This window comes from Oncorhynchus masou, chromosome 2, assembly GCF_036934945.1.
Source record: "Oncorhynchus masou masou isolate Uvic2021 chromosome 2, UVic_Omas_1.1, whole genome shotgun sequence".
NCBI classification, from domain to species: domain Eukaryota; kingdom Metazoa; phylum Chordata; class Actinopteri; order Salmoniformes; family Salmonidae; genus Oncorhynchus; species Oncorhynchus masou.
In genome coordinates, this window is record NC_088213.1 from 25,092,686 (window position 1) to 25,106,305 (window position 13,620).

Below are 13,620 nucleotides of genomic sequence, written 5' to 3' on the forward strand. Positions count from 1 at the left end.
ACCCAACCAAATCATGAGAAAACAAAAACACAATTACTTGACACAATGGTATTTGGCCCTAAACAGAAAGTACAGTGGCAGAATACCTGAACACTGTGACTGTTCCACAAGCAAGGAAATCAGCGTAGCCTTGCTATTGAGAGAGGCCGCCGTAGGCATAGCCTGTCTAGTTCTCAAGTATGTGCCCACAAAATGTGGAAACTAAGCTGCACTTCCTAACCTCCTGCCAAATGTATGACCATATTAGAGACACATATTTCCCTCAGATTACACAATCCCACAAACAATTTGAAAACAAATCCAATTTAGATAAACTCTCATATCTATGACGTGAAATACCAGTGTGCCAGCACAGCAGCAATATTTGTGATCTGTTTCCAAAAGAAAGGACAGTCAGGGAAGCAAACACCATTGTAAATACAAACTACACTGAACAAAACTATATATGCAACATGTAAAATGTTTCATGAGCTGAAATAAAAGATCCCAGAAATGTTCCATACGCACAAAATACATATTTCTCAGATTTTGTGAACAAATATGTTAACATCCCTGTTAGTGAGCATTTCTCCTTTGCAAAGACAATCGATCCACCTGACAGGTGTGGCATATCAAGAAGATGATTAAACAGAGTGATCATTGCACAGGTGCACCTTGTGCTGGAGACATTAAAAGGCCTCTCTAAAATGTGCAGTTTTGTCACAACACAACGCTGAAGATGTCTACATTTTGAGAGAGCATGCAAGTGGCATCCTGACTGCAGGAATGTCCACCAAAGCTGTTACAACTGAATTTATTGTTAATTTTTCTACCATAAGCCGCCTCTGTCATTTTAGAGAATTTGGCAGTACTTCCAACCGGCCTCACAACCGGAGACCACATGTAACCACGCCAGCCCAGGACCTCCCCATCCAGATTCTTCACCTGCGGGATTGTCTGAGACCAGTCATACGGGCAGCTGATAAAACTCTGGATTTACACAACTGAAGAATTTCTGCACAAACTGTCAGGAACAGTCTCAGTGAAGCTCATTGGCGTGCTTGTCATCCTCACCAGGGTCTTGACCTGACTGCAATTCTGCATCGCAACCGACTTCAGTGGGAAAATGCTCACCTTGGATGGCCACTGGTACGCTGGAGAAGTGTGCTCTTCATGGATGAATTCCAGTTGTTTCAACTGTACGGGCAGATGGCAGACAGCGTTGTGTGGGGGAGCGGTTTGCTGATGTCAACATTGTAAACAGAGTACCCCGTGGTGACGGTACGGTGGGGTTATGGTATAGGCAGGTATAAGCTACGGACAACAAACCCAATTTCAATTTATCGATGGCAATTTGAATGCACAGAGATACTATGACGAGATCCTGAGGCCCATTATCGTGCCATTCATCTGCCGCCATCACCTCATGTTTCAGCATGATAATGCACAGCCCCATGTTGCAAGGATCTATACATAATTTCTGGAAGCTGAAAATGTCCCAGCTCTTCCATGGCCTGCATATTCACCAAACATGTCATCTATTGAGCATGTTTGGATTTCTCTGGATCGACGTGTACAACAGCATGTTCCAGTTCCCGCCAATATCCATCAACTTCACACAGCCATTGAAGGAGTGGGACAAGATTCCACAGGCCACAATCAACAACCTGATCAACTCTACGTGAAGGAGATGTGTCGCGCTGCATGAGGCTAAGGGTGACTGGTTTTCTGACCCACGTCCCTACTTTTTTAAAGGTATCAGTGACCAACAGATCTCTATTCCCAGTCATGTGAAATCCATAGATTAGGGCCTCATGAATTTATTTCAATTGACCCATTTCCTTATATGAACTGTAACTCAGAAAAATCTTTCAACAAAAATATAAAACGCAACATGCAACAATTTCAGTTTATATTGATCTGTCTATTTATTTTCCCTTTCCTACTTCAACTATTTGCAAAGTTACAACACTGTACATAGCCAGCAATATAACATTTGAAATGTTAATTTCAGATTATTTATTTCACTTTTGTTTAACCTATTAATCTATCTATTCCACTTACTTTGGCAATGTAAACATGTTTCCAATGCCAATAAAGCCCCTTGAGAGAGAGACCGAGAGAAATCTGAGACTAGGAAGTGATGGAAGTCTCCCTCCATCCATATATCAGCGTGTCTGGGTTCTGAAAGCAGCACAATGACAGGAAAGTGAGGGCTCGTTTTCCTTTAGGAGGGAGCAGTAATGAGACCTGATGATGGACCTAGTTTGGCATCAACACCTGAATGAGAAAAGTGCTACAGTGCCTCAGGCCCTGCCAATGTTAACAGCATGAGTGTGTCCCAAATGGCACCCTTTTACTTATACAGTGCACTACTTTTGTTAAAAAGAAGTGCACTATATAGGGAATAGGGTGCCATTTTAATACGCAACCACATCATCGTTCACTGGCCCTAACTGACTGAAGCCCTGTAAAACAACACATTTCACTGCACATATTCCGTGTATGTGACAATAAAGTACTCACCCTTTAGTTTATTAGGTACACCACCCTGTTCACGAAAACGGATTGATCCTACAGACAGTGGCTTGCTTGGATCGCTCCTACGTGGCATTACTATGTAAAGCAGGCATCGAGGCATTCAGTTGCTGTTCGATTGAACAGCTAGTGAACTATGCGACTGAGCGTGTTATGATCAGTGCCAGGCGCCCTCCTGGTCTTTTCACGCACGACAGTGTCTAGGGTTTACCGAGAATGGTGCGACAAACAAAAAAACTCCAGTCAGTCAGCAGTCCTGTGGGCAAAAACAGCTTGTTGGTGAGAGGTCGAAGGAGTATGGCAAGAATCATGCAAGCTAACAGGCGGAACACAAACAGGCAAATAATGGCATCCAACTGGCCTCACAACCGCAGAACACGTGTAACCACGCCAACCCAGGACCGCCACATCCGGCTTCTTCACCTACGGGATCATCAGAGAGGGGAATGCTGAGGAGTATTTCTGTCAGTAATAAAGCCCTTTTGTGGGGAAAAGCTAACTCTGGTTGGCTGGCCCTGGTTCTCATGTGGGTGGGCCTATGCCCTCCACCCATGGCTTCACCCCTACCCAGTCATTGTGAAATCCTTAGATTAGGGCCTAATGAATATATTTAAATTGACTGATTTCCTTATATGAACTGCAACTCAGCAAAATCTTTGAAATTGTTTAATTTATATTTTTTTTAATGTACTTCCCCCTCAGCTCAGACCTGCAATAACTCTAATAACACTCCTCTTTTATTAAGGGAACCTACAGTACACTACCGTTTAAAAGTTTGGGGTCACTTAGAAATGTCCTTGTTTTCCATGAAAACATACATGAAATGAGTTGCAAAATGAATAGGGAACATAGTCAAGACGTTATAAATAATTATTTTTAATTGAAATAATTGTGTCCTTCAAACTTTGCTTTCATCAAAAAATCCTCCATTTGCAGCAATTACAGCCTTGCAGACCTTTGGCATACTAGTTATCAATTTGTTGAGGTAATCTGAAGAGATTTCACCCCATGCTTCCTGAAGCACCTCCCACAAGTTGGATTGGCTTGATGGGCACTTCTTACGTACCATATGGTCAAGCTGCTCCCACAACAGCTCAATAGGGTTGAGATCCGGGTGACTGTGCTGGCCACTCCATTATAGACAGAATACCAGCTGACTGCTCCTTCCCTAAATAGGTCTTGCATCGTTTGGAGTTGTGCTTTGGGTCATTGTCCTGTTGTAAGAGAAAATTGGCTCCAATTAAGCGCCATCCACAGGGTATGGCATGGTTTTGCAAAACGGAGCGATAGCCTGACTTCCTTCTTCAAGATCCCTTTTACCCCTGTACAAATCTCCCACTTTACCACCACCAAAGCACGGCCAGACTATCACATTGCCTCCACCATGCTTGATGGATGGCGTCATGCCCTCCTCAAGCATCTTTTCATTTTTTTCTGCGTCTCATGAATGTTCTTTGTGATCCGAACACCTCAAACTTAGACTCATCTGTCCATAACACTTTTTTCCCAATCTTCCTCTGTCCCGTGTCTGTGTTCTTCTGCCCATCTAAATATTTTCTTTTTATTGGCCAGTCAGATATGGCTTTTTCTTTGCAACTCTGCCAATAAGGCCAGCATCCTGGAGTCGCCTCTTCACTGTTGATGTTGAGACTGGTGTTTTGCGGGTACTATGTAATGAAGCTGCCAGTTGAGGACTTGAGGCGTCTTTCTCAAACTAGACACTAATGTACTTGCTCAGTTGTGCACTGGGGCCTCCCACACCTCTTTCTATTTTGGTTAGAGACAGTTTGCGTTGTTCTGTGAAGGGAGTAGTACACAGCGTTGTACGAGATCTTCAGTTTCTTGGCAAATTCTCGCATGGAATAGCCTTCATTTCTCAGAGCAAAAATAGACTTTTGAGTTTCAGGAGAAAGTTCTTTGTTTCTCGACATTTTGAGCCTGTAATCGAACCCACAAATGCTGATGCTCCAGATACTCAACTAGTCTAAAGGCCAGTTTTATTGCTTCTTTAAAATCAGAACAACAGTTTTCAGCTGTGCTAACATAATTGCAAAAGGATTTTCTAATGACCAATTAGCCTTTTAAAATGATAAACCTGGATTAACTAACGCAACATGCCATTGGAACACAGGAGTGATGGTTGCTGATAATGGGCCTCTGTACGCCTATGTAGATATTTCATTAAAAATCAGCTGTTTCCAGCTACAATCGTCATTTACAACACTAGCAATGTCTACACTGTATTTCTGATCAATTTGGTGATATTTTAAATACACAATTCTAAGTGATCCCAAACTTTTAAATGATAGTGTATTTAAAAAAGGGTTTTCTGATGATCAATTAGCCTTTTAAAATTATAAACTTGGAATAGCTAACACAACATGCCATTGGAACACAGGAGTGATGGTTGCTGATAATGTATGCCTACAGTGGTTCGTCCTTTAAAAGTTGCATACTGCGGCACAGCTTGCATACTGCGGCACAGCGTGCATGGTGTCGCAGAATTCTATGACACATTATTTAAGTGCCAACCACTGGTACCATTAATGCTAGTTAGTGCTAGTTTGACCACCAGAGGGCATCTTTGAGAAGCATTTGATAGCCTTCAATAGTGGCTGTACTAGAGAATTTAAAACATTTTTTGTAAGAACTTAGTATATGGGACTGATTTTAAGACATTTTGCTTAGTTAATTTGATTCATATTATTGTGTTTCTATCCCAAGAAAAACAAAAACCCTCTGGTAATGGAACGGAAAATATGGCACTGTACAACGTGACGGTCAGGAGTAGGTTACAGTACTGGGCTATTTAGCTAAAGAATCCATGGGGGTGCGGGCACGCGGGGCACCGGGTTCAATTTCGATGGGGAGGAAGGAGTAGGCCTGTCCATGTAAATAAGAATTTGTTCTTAACTGACTTGCTTAGTTAAATAAAGGTTACACTAAGAGCCATTTCTACACCCTAATTGTAGTCTAACCAATAGCCAAACAGAGATTCAGTAAAAATATAAAAAATCCTTGATTTATCAAGACCAGTCCCCCATGCTTGTCTCAGAGCATGAAACGGTGCTAAAATAGTTGTAGGCTATTGCTTCAAATATTATTGCTTCTAACTGCAATATGCTCTTTAAATAAGACCTACACCACATTTAACAGCAAATTACTCAACACTAGTGAGACTCATGTCGCCTACGGTAGGCCTACAGTATATCGAAAAATATGACGTGACTCTCTGCCAATAATTACATATAGAGGATTGGAGGACTCTAAATGAAAACCAAAAGCCGCCTCATGGGTCTCCCGGTGGCGGCCGGCAAGGGTATTGAACCTGCATCTGTAGCAACACATTCTGCACTGCGGGAGCCCCCATCCACAAAGTATCAAAATACAGAGAGGTGTTGGTAAAGGTATATTGTCTTGCCAATAGCCCATAATGGGCTATTATAATACTGTACATGGTGTCCAGGTCAGGATAACAAAAATATGTATTTATTTTAAAAGACTATCAGAAAGAATGTTGGTACTTATTTTGATCTAAAGCCATGAATGAGTGAGTTACTCAGCTTTATGTAGGTGCCGGCTATATGACTGTGCCATCAACTTGATAATATATAACGATATTTTGGAGGTTATTTTGTTTTAAAAAACTAAAATTAGTGATTATAATCTGAATAAAAGGACAAAATAATATTTGGCCAAAACGTTTGTTGTTAGAGGGAGAGAAACACTGGGCCAATTGTGCACCGCCCATAATAGGCCGAAATATAGCCCTGCTAATAGCCATAATAGACAACTTTGTTCCAATATTTTTGTAATTCAGTTATGTTTATTCCCATAGTAATTAATTATGGATCTATAACTAAATAAACATTGGCATTTTGAAAGAGTATTTTTATAATTATTTTATTAACAAAAGCATAAAGATGCTAATGAAGAAATACAGTACTGTACAGTATATGCTTTTACATGTGGATAATAAAGCATTATCCACATAATCCCCTGCCTGTGCCATTAAACCCCTACAACTCATCCAGAACGCCGCAGCCCGTCTGGTGTTCAACCTTCCCAAGTTCTCTCACGTCACCCCGCTCCTCCGCTCTCTCCACTGGCTTCCAGTTGAAGCTCGCATCCGCTACAAGACCATGGTGCTTGCCTACGGAGCTGTGAGGGGAACGGCACCGCAGTACCTCCAGGCTCTGATCAGGCCCTACACCCAAGCAAGGGCACTGCGTTCATCCACCTCTGGCCTGCTCGCCTCCCTACCATTGAGGAAGTACAGTTCCCGCTCAGCCCAGTCAAAACTGTTCGCTGCTCTGGCCCCCCAATGGTGGAACAAACTCCCTCACGACGCCAGGACAGCGGAGTCAATCACCACCTTCCGGAGACACCTGAAACCCCACCTCTTCAAGGAATACCTAGGATAGGATAAGTAATCCTTCTCACCACCCCCCCCCTTAATGATTTAGATGCACTATTGTAAAGTGGCTGTTCCACTGGATGTCAGAAGGTGAATTCACCAATTTGTAAGTCGCTCTGGATAAGAGCGTCTGCTAAATGACTTAAATGTAATGTAAATGTAAGATAAGCCACCTGCATTTGTTTATTAGGCTGCAGCAGAACGGTCCGGACGGCCCTTACTGTGCCTGGTGAGCAGTTGGTCTCAAGTTCTGTTGTCAGAATAGGAATGGAAATATCAGGGTGAACCGACGATGAACTCGCCAGGTATGTTGACTCTGCCTGTAGGAGGTGGAGTTCCAGAGCTCACAGGTGTGCCTGTCATGGATTGTGACTCTCTTTTTCCCCGCCCTCTTCAATGCGTCATTCTCCGCCTATGCCGCCGAATCTGATCCATGTGCACCATCATCAGATGAGCAGAATGGTACCGCCCTGAGCGCCCATCGATTACAGTCGCCTATGATAGAAACAGTAGATCAATTAAGAATTAAAAAGTGACCAACACACAAATGCTTTTAAGAATCTAGCAAAACTATCCGCTTTCTTGGCAACCATGAGTTTTTTCGGTGCGGCCCGTTGTCCAGCCCTTTGTCCACTGATGGTTGTCGGCAGGTTTGTATGCATTGCAAAAACACATTCACGTTTTTAGTACACAATATTTTTATTTATTTAACTGTTATTTTTAATTATCGATTTTATTACACAGTATGCCAACATTTTTTTTTTTAAGAAAATGCACTGAAACCAAAATACCTTTAGTTTTGGTGATTCTCTCAGCTTCGGCTCATTTTCAAGTCCTCTCATGGTTAAGTCCTGGAACGGGTTGCACCATAGAAAGAAGCTAGCTTGATGAAAACAATGTCCATTTTGTCTGTTCTCTTTGGTCCCAATGTCATTTTTTGCAGGTAGGGGGATGTTCACACCTACAGTAGCCAGGCTATAAAGTGTCTATTGTCTTGCTAATCGGGCTACAAGTGTTTGAAAACCTGTTTTCAAAATGCCACCAGCTGTCCATCACCACTGTAAATAAAAACACAGCATCGTTTACATTTTTTATTGTAACCACAATGTCACAAATAATTTCTATCTATCTTTCCAATTACTTTTAGAGTTTGGGATTTACAAATGTGTGCTGTGTCATTTTTCGTTAAATCCACTTCGGATTAAAGTATAACTTTTGACTGACGCCTTTAGTGAGAGGTCTAATAGTTTGAACGTGCAGACTTGCACTAAGAACAGTGGGAACGTTTCCCTAGTTAGCACCATTATTAGTGCAATGCCCCTTAAAGTGTTGCTCTGTGCTACCCAGAGTGGCGGGGTGGGTGCCACCCCCCTCCTCCTCCCTTCCCCATGGGCTAGGTCCGTCTTCTGTGCGCCATCCCGTGCCCCCTGCCCTCATGCCTTGAACCTCACGCACCCACCACTGTTTCAGTGGATACAGCTGGAGAACTGCAAGGCAATCCCATTGGAGCCATGACCAATATATATTGTCCTGCTAATAACAGGATTCATAATATATCTGTGAGAATATCCAAAGGGATTTTATATAATTGTGAATTAATAATAAATTGGTTTGTTTAAAAAAAGAAAATACTTTGGAGTTTTGTTTTCAAATAATGTAACATTTTTGAGAAAAAGGCCAGTTTATTATTTAGAATATTTTATTTCTGTTTTCCGGGGGAGAGAAACCAAAAACCTACAGTCATCTCATGCATCTCCCAGTCGATGGTGGCACGGGTATTGATCCAGCATCTGAAGCAACACAGCTTGCTCTGCCACACAGTGTCTTAGACCATTGCACCAGTCAGACGCTGTACTTCATGCCTGGTCAGGAGTGGGCTACAGTACTACAGTAAGACCAAAATAATTCGAACAAAACAATAAAAACCTTAGTGTAACAACAGTTTTAGTAAGTAATACTGGAGTCATGCACAATTATCAGTTTCTATTTAGGTTTATGTCGCCCATTCATTGTCAGTTAGAGACACAGTAAAACCCAAAGCATAAATCAGTGCTCGAACTCCCCCTTGCGCTGGTCTGAAGCAATGAAGTAGTGATGCAGGGTACAGTACTAAACCATAAATTACAAGTCCCGCAGCATAATCGCAAAACTTTTAGTGGAGCAACCACTGTATGTAGATATTCTATTAAAAATCAGCTGTTTCCAGCTACAATAGTTATTTACAACATTGACATTGTCTACACTGTACTTCTGATCAATTTGATGTTCTTTTAAAAATGGACAAAATATTTGCTTTTCTATCAAAAACAAGGAAGTGACCCCAAACTTTTGAACGGTAGTGTAAGTGCTGCTTTACGTTTTTTGTCAGAGTGATTACCTACTGCTCTACACAGACGTGTACATGTAACCTAAAATGTCTACTAAAACCCTCGATTGGTGACATATTTACCTGATACACAAATACAGTGATTACCTGCTTCTTAAACTCTGAAGTCTACACCAAAAACATTGCCACAGACTGTCGTTTCGAGGAGAAAAAACCCAAAGACCTCTAATTCAGTATCTAGGCACAGTTATTGTACTACAGAAAAATATCATACTACAATGGTGTCTTTAATGTGCTAATCTCCATATCTCCATCCATTATCGAGAGGACAGCACACCCCCTCAGGGGATATTACTAAGTCATTCAAAAAAGCTGTAAGTAGCTGGGCTCTGATGTGTAGCATACTGTCACTTCATACATGGGTAGGTGCACACACACTTCTAGGTCTCGGTAGATGACGTCACATACACAACGGCCGCTAGCTAGCGATTCCACATCAGCTAAACACACACACACACACTCACACACTCACCAGGTGCAGGGCGAAGAAGAGGATGATGAGGACTCCGCAGGACAGCATGGAGAGGCCCAGTAGCAGCACCAGAGGCTGGTACTGGCTGATACAGGAGAACTTCCTGTACAGGGCCTCATGTTTCAGCTCCTGGTCATTTAACAGGTACTTCCCTTTAGCCGGCATGGTGGCGGTGACCTGTTCGCTCCTAAAACCCTGAAAAGGTTACGGCCCAAAACACGCTGGTTTTAACAAAGAAGCATTTCTATCAACTTCCACTGTCCTCTAAGAGTTGCTGAATTTCCTCTACACCACTCCTCACACAGGTATGGTAGGCAGGGAATAACGCTGCAAAACACCACCCCACAGTGTAGGGCTGGGTAGGAGCCGTCTTCTGCTGCGACTGAGACAGACGTGTGTGTGTGTGTGTGTGTGTGTCTACAGATCCACACATCCAGGTCGGCAGGTTTGCTGAGGTTTTCTAGCTCATACTGCTCAAGTGCAGTTGTCGGTTTTCTCCCTCAAGGGCATTTTTAATATGTACCTCTTCTTTCACTCACAGGTTTAGAACTTTCTCTCGCTCGCTTTTCTGTCACTCTCTTTCTCCCTCTTTTATCTCCCTTTCTGCATTGGCAGGCAGACCCAGTTCATCCTTGCCAGCTACTGTGTTCCATTCTTCAGTGGGGTTGAGTAATGATCCCAGCGCTGAGAGAAGAGACCGGGGGAGGAGGAGTGTCTAAGGAAAGAGGAGAGGAGGAGTGGAAAGAGGTGGAGCCTGGGAGGGCGGAGAAAGAAAGAGGGGTCGTCAAGGATTCCTCCAGGATTCAGTCCCATCAGTGCTGAGCGGGTAGAGAGAGGGGCCCAATGTAGCTCCACCCACTGGAGCTGTCACAGTCAGAGGCCTGGGGAGGAGACAACAGAGACAAACTGGGTGAGCTTACTGGAACCACTGATAAAGACAGAAGTAGAGTGAAATAGCAATCCACAACACTTGAGGGGCATGGCTCTTCAAAGCATTTTCTATTATTGACATGTCAGAAAATGTTGATCCACTCACTAAGCTTGTTAAGTTTTAATAAATAGATTACATTTTTATCTGGCATAAAAAAAAATGTACAGTTTAGCAATGTGATTTGAAACTACATAACTGTCTGCCAAACTGTACACAATGAGAGTACAGTGAGAGTCCCATGTGTTGTTTTAGCCAAGGGTGTAAATATGTATACACAAGTGAGTGAATCTTCAATCCTCATTCAACCCAAGCCCTGCAGTTGTTCCCACGATCAAGAAAGCCTGGTTTGTCTGTATTCAGTCCCAGTCCTCAGTCTCTGTCCCGGTTTGGCCACAGCTCCACAGAGAACTGGCACGATGACACCTAGCCCGTCTAATGAATAAGCTCTCCATGGAGAACTGGCATGGATGACACCTAGCCCGTCTAATGAATAAGCTCTCCATGGAGAACTGGCATGATGACACCTAGCCCGTCTAATGAATAAGCTCTCCATGGAGAACTGGCATGATGACACCTAGCCCGTCTAATGAATAAGCTCTCCATGGAGAACTGGCATGATGACACCTAGCCCGTCTAATGAATAAGCTCTCCATGGAGAACTGGCATGATGACACCTAGCCCGTCTAATGAATAAGCTCTCCATGGAGAACTGGCATGATGACACCTAGCCCGTCTAATGAATAAGCTCTCCATGGAGAACTGGCATGATGACACCTAGCCCGTCTAATGAATAAGCTCTCCATGGAGAACTGGCATGATGACACCTAGCCCGTCTAATGAATAAGCTCTCCATGGAGAACTGGCATGATGACACCTAGCCCGTCTAATGAATAAGCTCTCCATGGAGATCTTTATTCGAGAATACGCCATCGAGGGAAGAACTCTTGCATCATGGCCTCGACTTCAATTACTTCTATCTTATTAAATTTACTCTGACAAAACGCATTCAGCATTGTGGAGTTTAAACGCTAGCCAAGAGTCTCAGTCTATGTCTGCCAAGAATTTTACCTTAGCAACCAATCATTCACAAGAGTTTAAGGAGATTGTCATTCATAGTTTTAATATGTAACACATTTCAAAGATGGACAAAAATAACTTGTCCTCTCTGAAAGAAGCATATTTTAAATCTCCGGCACTGGGGTATGGCCAAACCGTTCCTCTTTACATGAAACTGCAGTCTTGCTAATGATTAAGGACATGAATGCAGCCCCTTAGAAGTTACATTAAATATCAATAAATCAAGCTGTAGGAAAATAAACCAGGTCTATGTTTTGTTAGGATCCCATTGGCTGGGCAGAGTATGTACTTTGCTCCAGTCTTAATGAGCACAGAGCAGAGGCCACTAAAGCCAGTCAGTATATGAGGAGTCTGATTCCCCTTAGTCGGTCTGCCCTCGCTGGCTGGCTCCCTGGCACACAGGAAGTTTGCTCAGTGAATCAGAGGCTACGTTGTATTTACAAAACTAAGGCTGAATAAAAAATACATTTGGGAGGCTCGTCTCAAGCACGCAGTAGGAAGTACTAGGCATCCTTTCTGGTTGGTTTAAAGAGGGCCCAGCGGCTGGTCTTTGTCTTACCTGGTAATAAAAAAATCACAGAACACAACAGCGCAGCTACAATATAGGTGTGACCGTAAACCATTGGGCTCAGACTGATTATGATATCACCTCTCATTTCGGAGAAGGGATTATATTCTTGGCTTCATAAACAGGCTGGTGTGTTTGGGAGGCACCAGATGTTGCTGGATTGAAACAATATGAAATTAACCTTGCATAAAGTTAGTTAATATAAACCTCATCTCAGCAGTTGCTAATAGTCCTGACTGCTGGACCTGTCCTAACAGTATGAAACATTGTTGCCTGTTTGTCTTTTAGCATGGCAACTGCAACAGTTGCCATGTGCCATAAAATAGCAAAGGCTGATGAGGTTATGTACCTAAAGGCCAGACAGGGAGGGACACCTGTTGGGCTGTGTGAATGGATATCCCAGCCAGCCAACCACTCAGGATGCTCCAGTCATAGTGACAACCTGCTCTGTCACAACAGGCCGTGTGATGGAGGTCCGGTCAGCAATTTACAGCCTTGCTGTTTAACTGTTAATTTTATTACTTTAAGACTACTACTGCCAAACAACTAACAACACTTTACCCAGCCCCTATCCTGTACTACCCAGGCTATGCTGCAGTCTGACTAACAGACAGAGTTAGGGAGTTAAAGCAGAGGATGAGGTAAAGCAAATACTGGTAAGGGATCCGTCTTCTCTATTAGAAAACAGCTGGGGCCTTGAGGAGGTCAGGGCCCCTCAGATCTATGATATACACACTGTTCATATGAAGGAAATTACTCCTTCAAAAAGAACACCCACACAAAACACTACAAGCCTTACATCAGAGGTGTTGTGAAATATGAGATCATATCTCTGATTTAGCTCCTTCAGACCTTTCATCCCACAGGCTAGATGACTGCTCATGCATGCAACCAGAGTAAACAGTAGGGAGGAGGTTGAATGAATGGGAGGATAACCAGGCCCCAATGGCAGACAGTAAAGGACCAAAAGGTCCCATTTTGTCATGACTACTCATCTCCTGGATAATGCTGCACGGTAGGTTGGTGTTATCACCCTTAAACAGGGAGACTTAGAGAGTAAGTTATGAGTCCGCAGTGAGAGATACAGAGGCAGCGATAGACAGATGGAGATAGACAATGAGCCACAACTGTGAGGGAAGTCTAAATAGACCATTAAGGGTGGTACTGTTAGAGAATGGTTCTGGGACAAAGGAACGGTGAAATGGCACTGAGACAGTATATCTCAGAGAGCAGTCGGTGGAGACTTATTATC

At 43.0% G+C, this 13,620-nt stretch overlaps 1 protein-coding gene across 8 annotated transcripts in view; it reads right to left on the reverse strand.

The window, feature by feature from the left end:
* Window positions 1-13,620, reverse strand: part of LOC135557272 (adenylate cyclase type 2-like) — a 73,553-nt gene that overhangs the window by 32,802 nt on the left and 27,131 nt on the right. For 6 of the 8 annotated variants that reach the window (XM_064990467.1, XM_064990493.1, XM_064990487.1 and 3 more), the window contains one exon: window positions 9,793-10,673. In XM_064990467.1, the coding sequence (XP_064846539.1) occupies window positions 9,793-9,957 (165 nt within the window). In that variant the 5' untranslated portion in view covers window positions 9,958-10,673. Of the gene's footprint in view, window positions 1-7,107; window positions 7,430-7,725; window positions 7,993-8,672; window positions 8,820-9,792; window positions 10,674-13,620 lie in introns of those variants that run through there. The other 2 variants (XM_064990505.1, XM_064990500.1) reach the window with 2 other exon arrangements.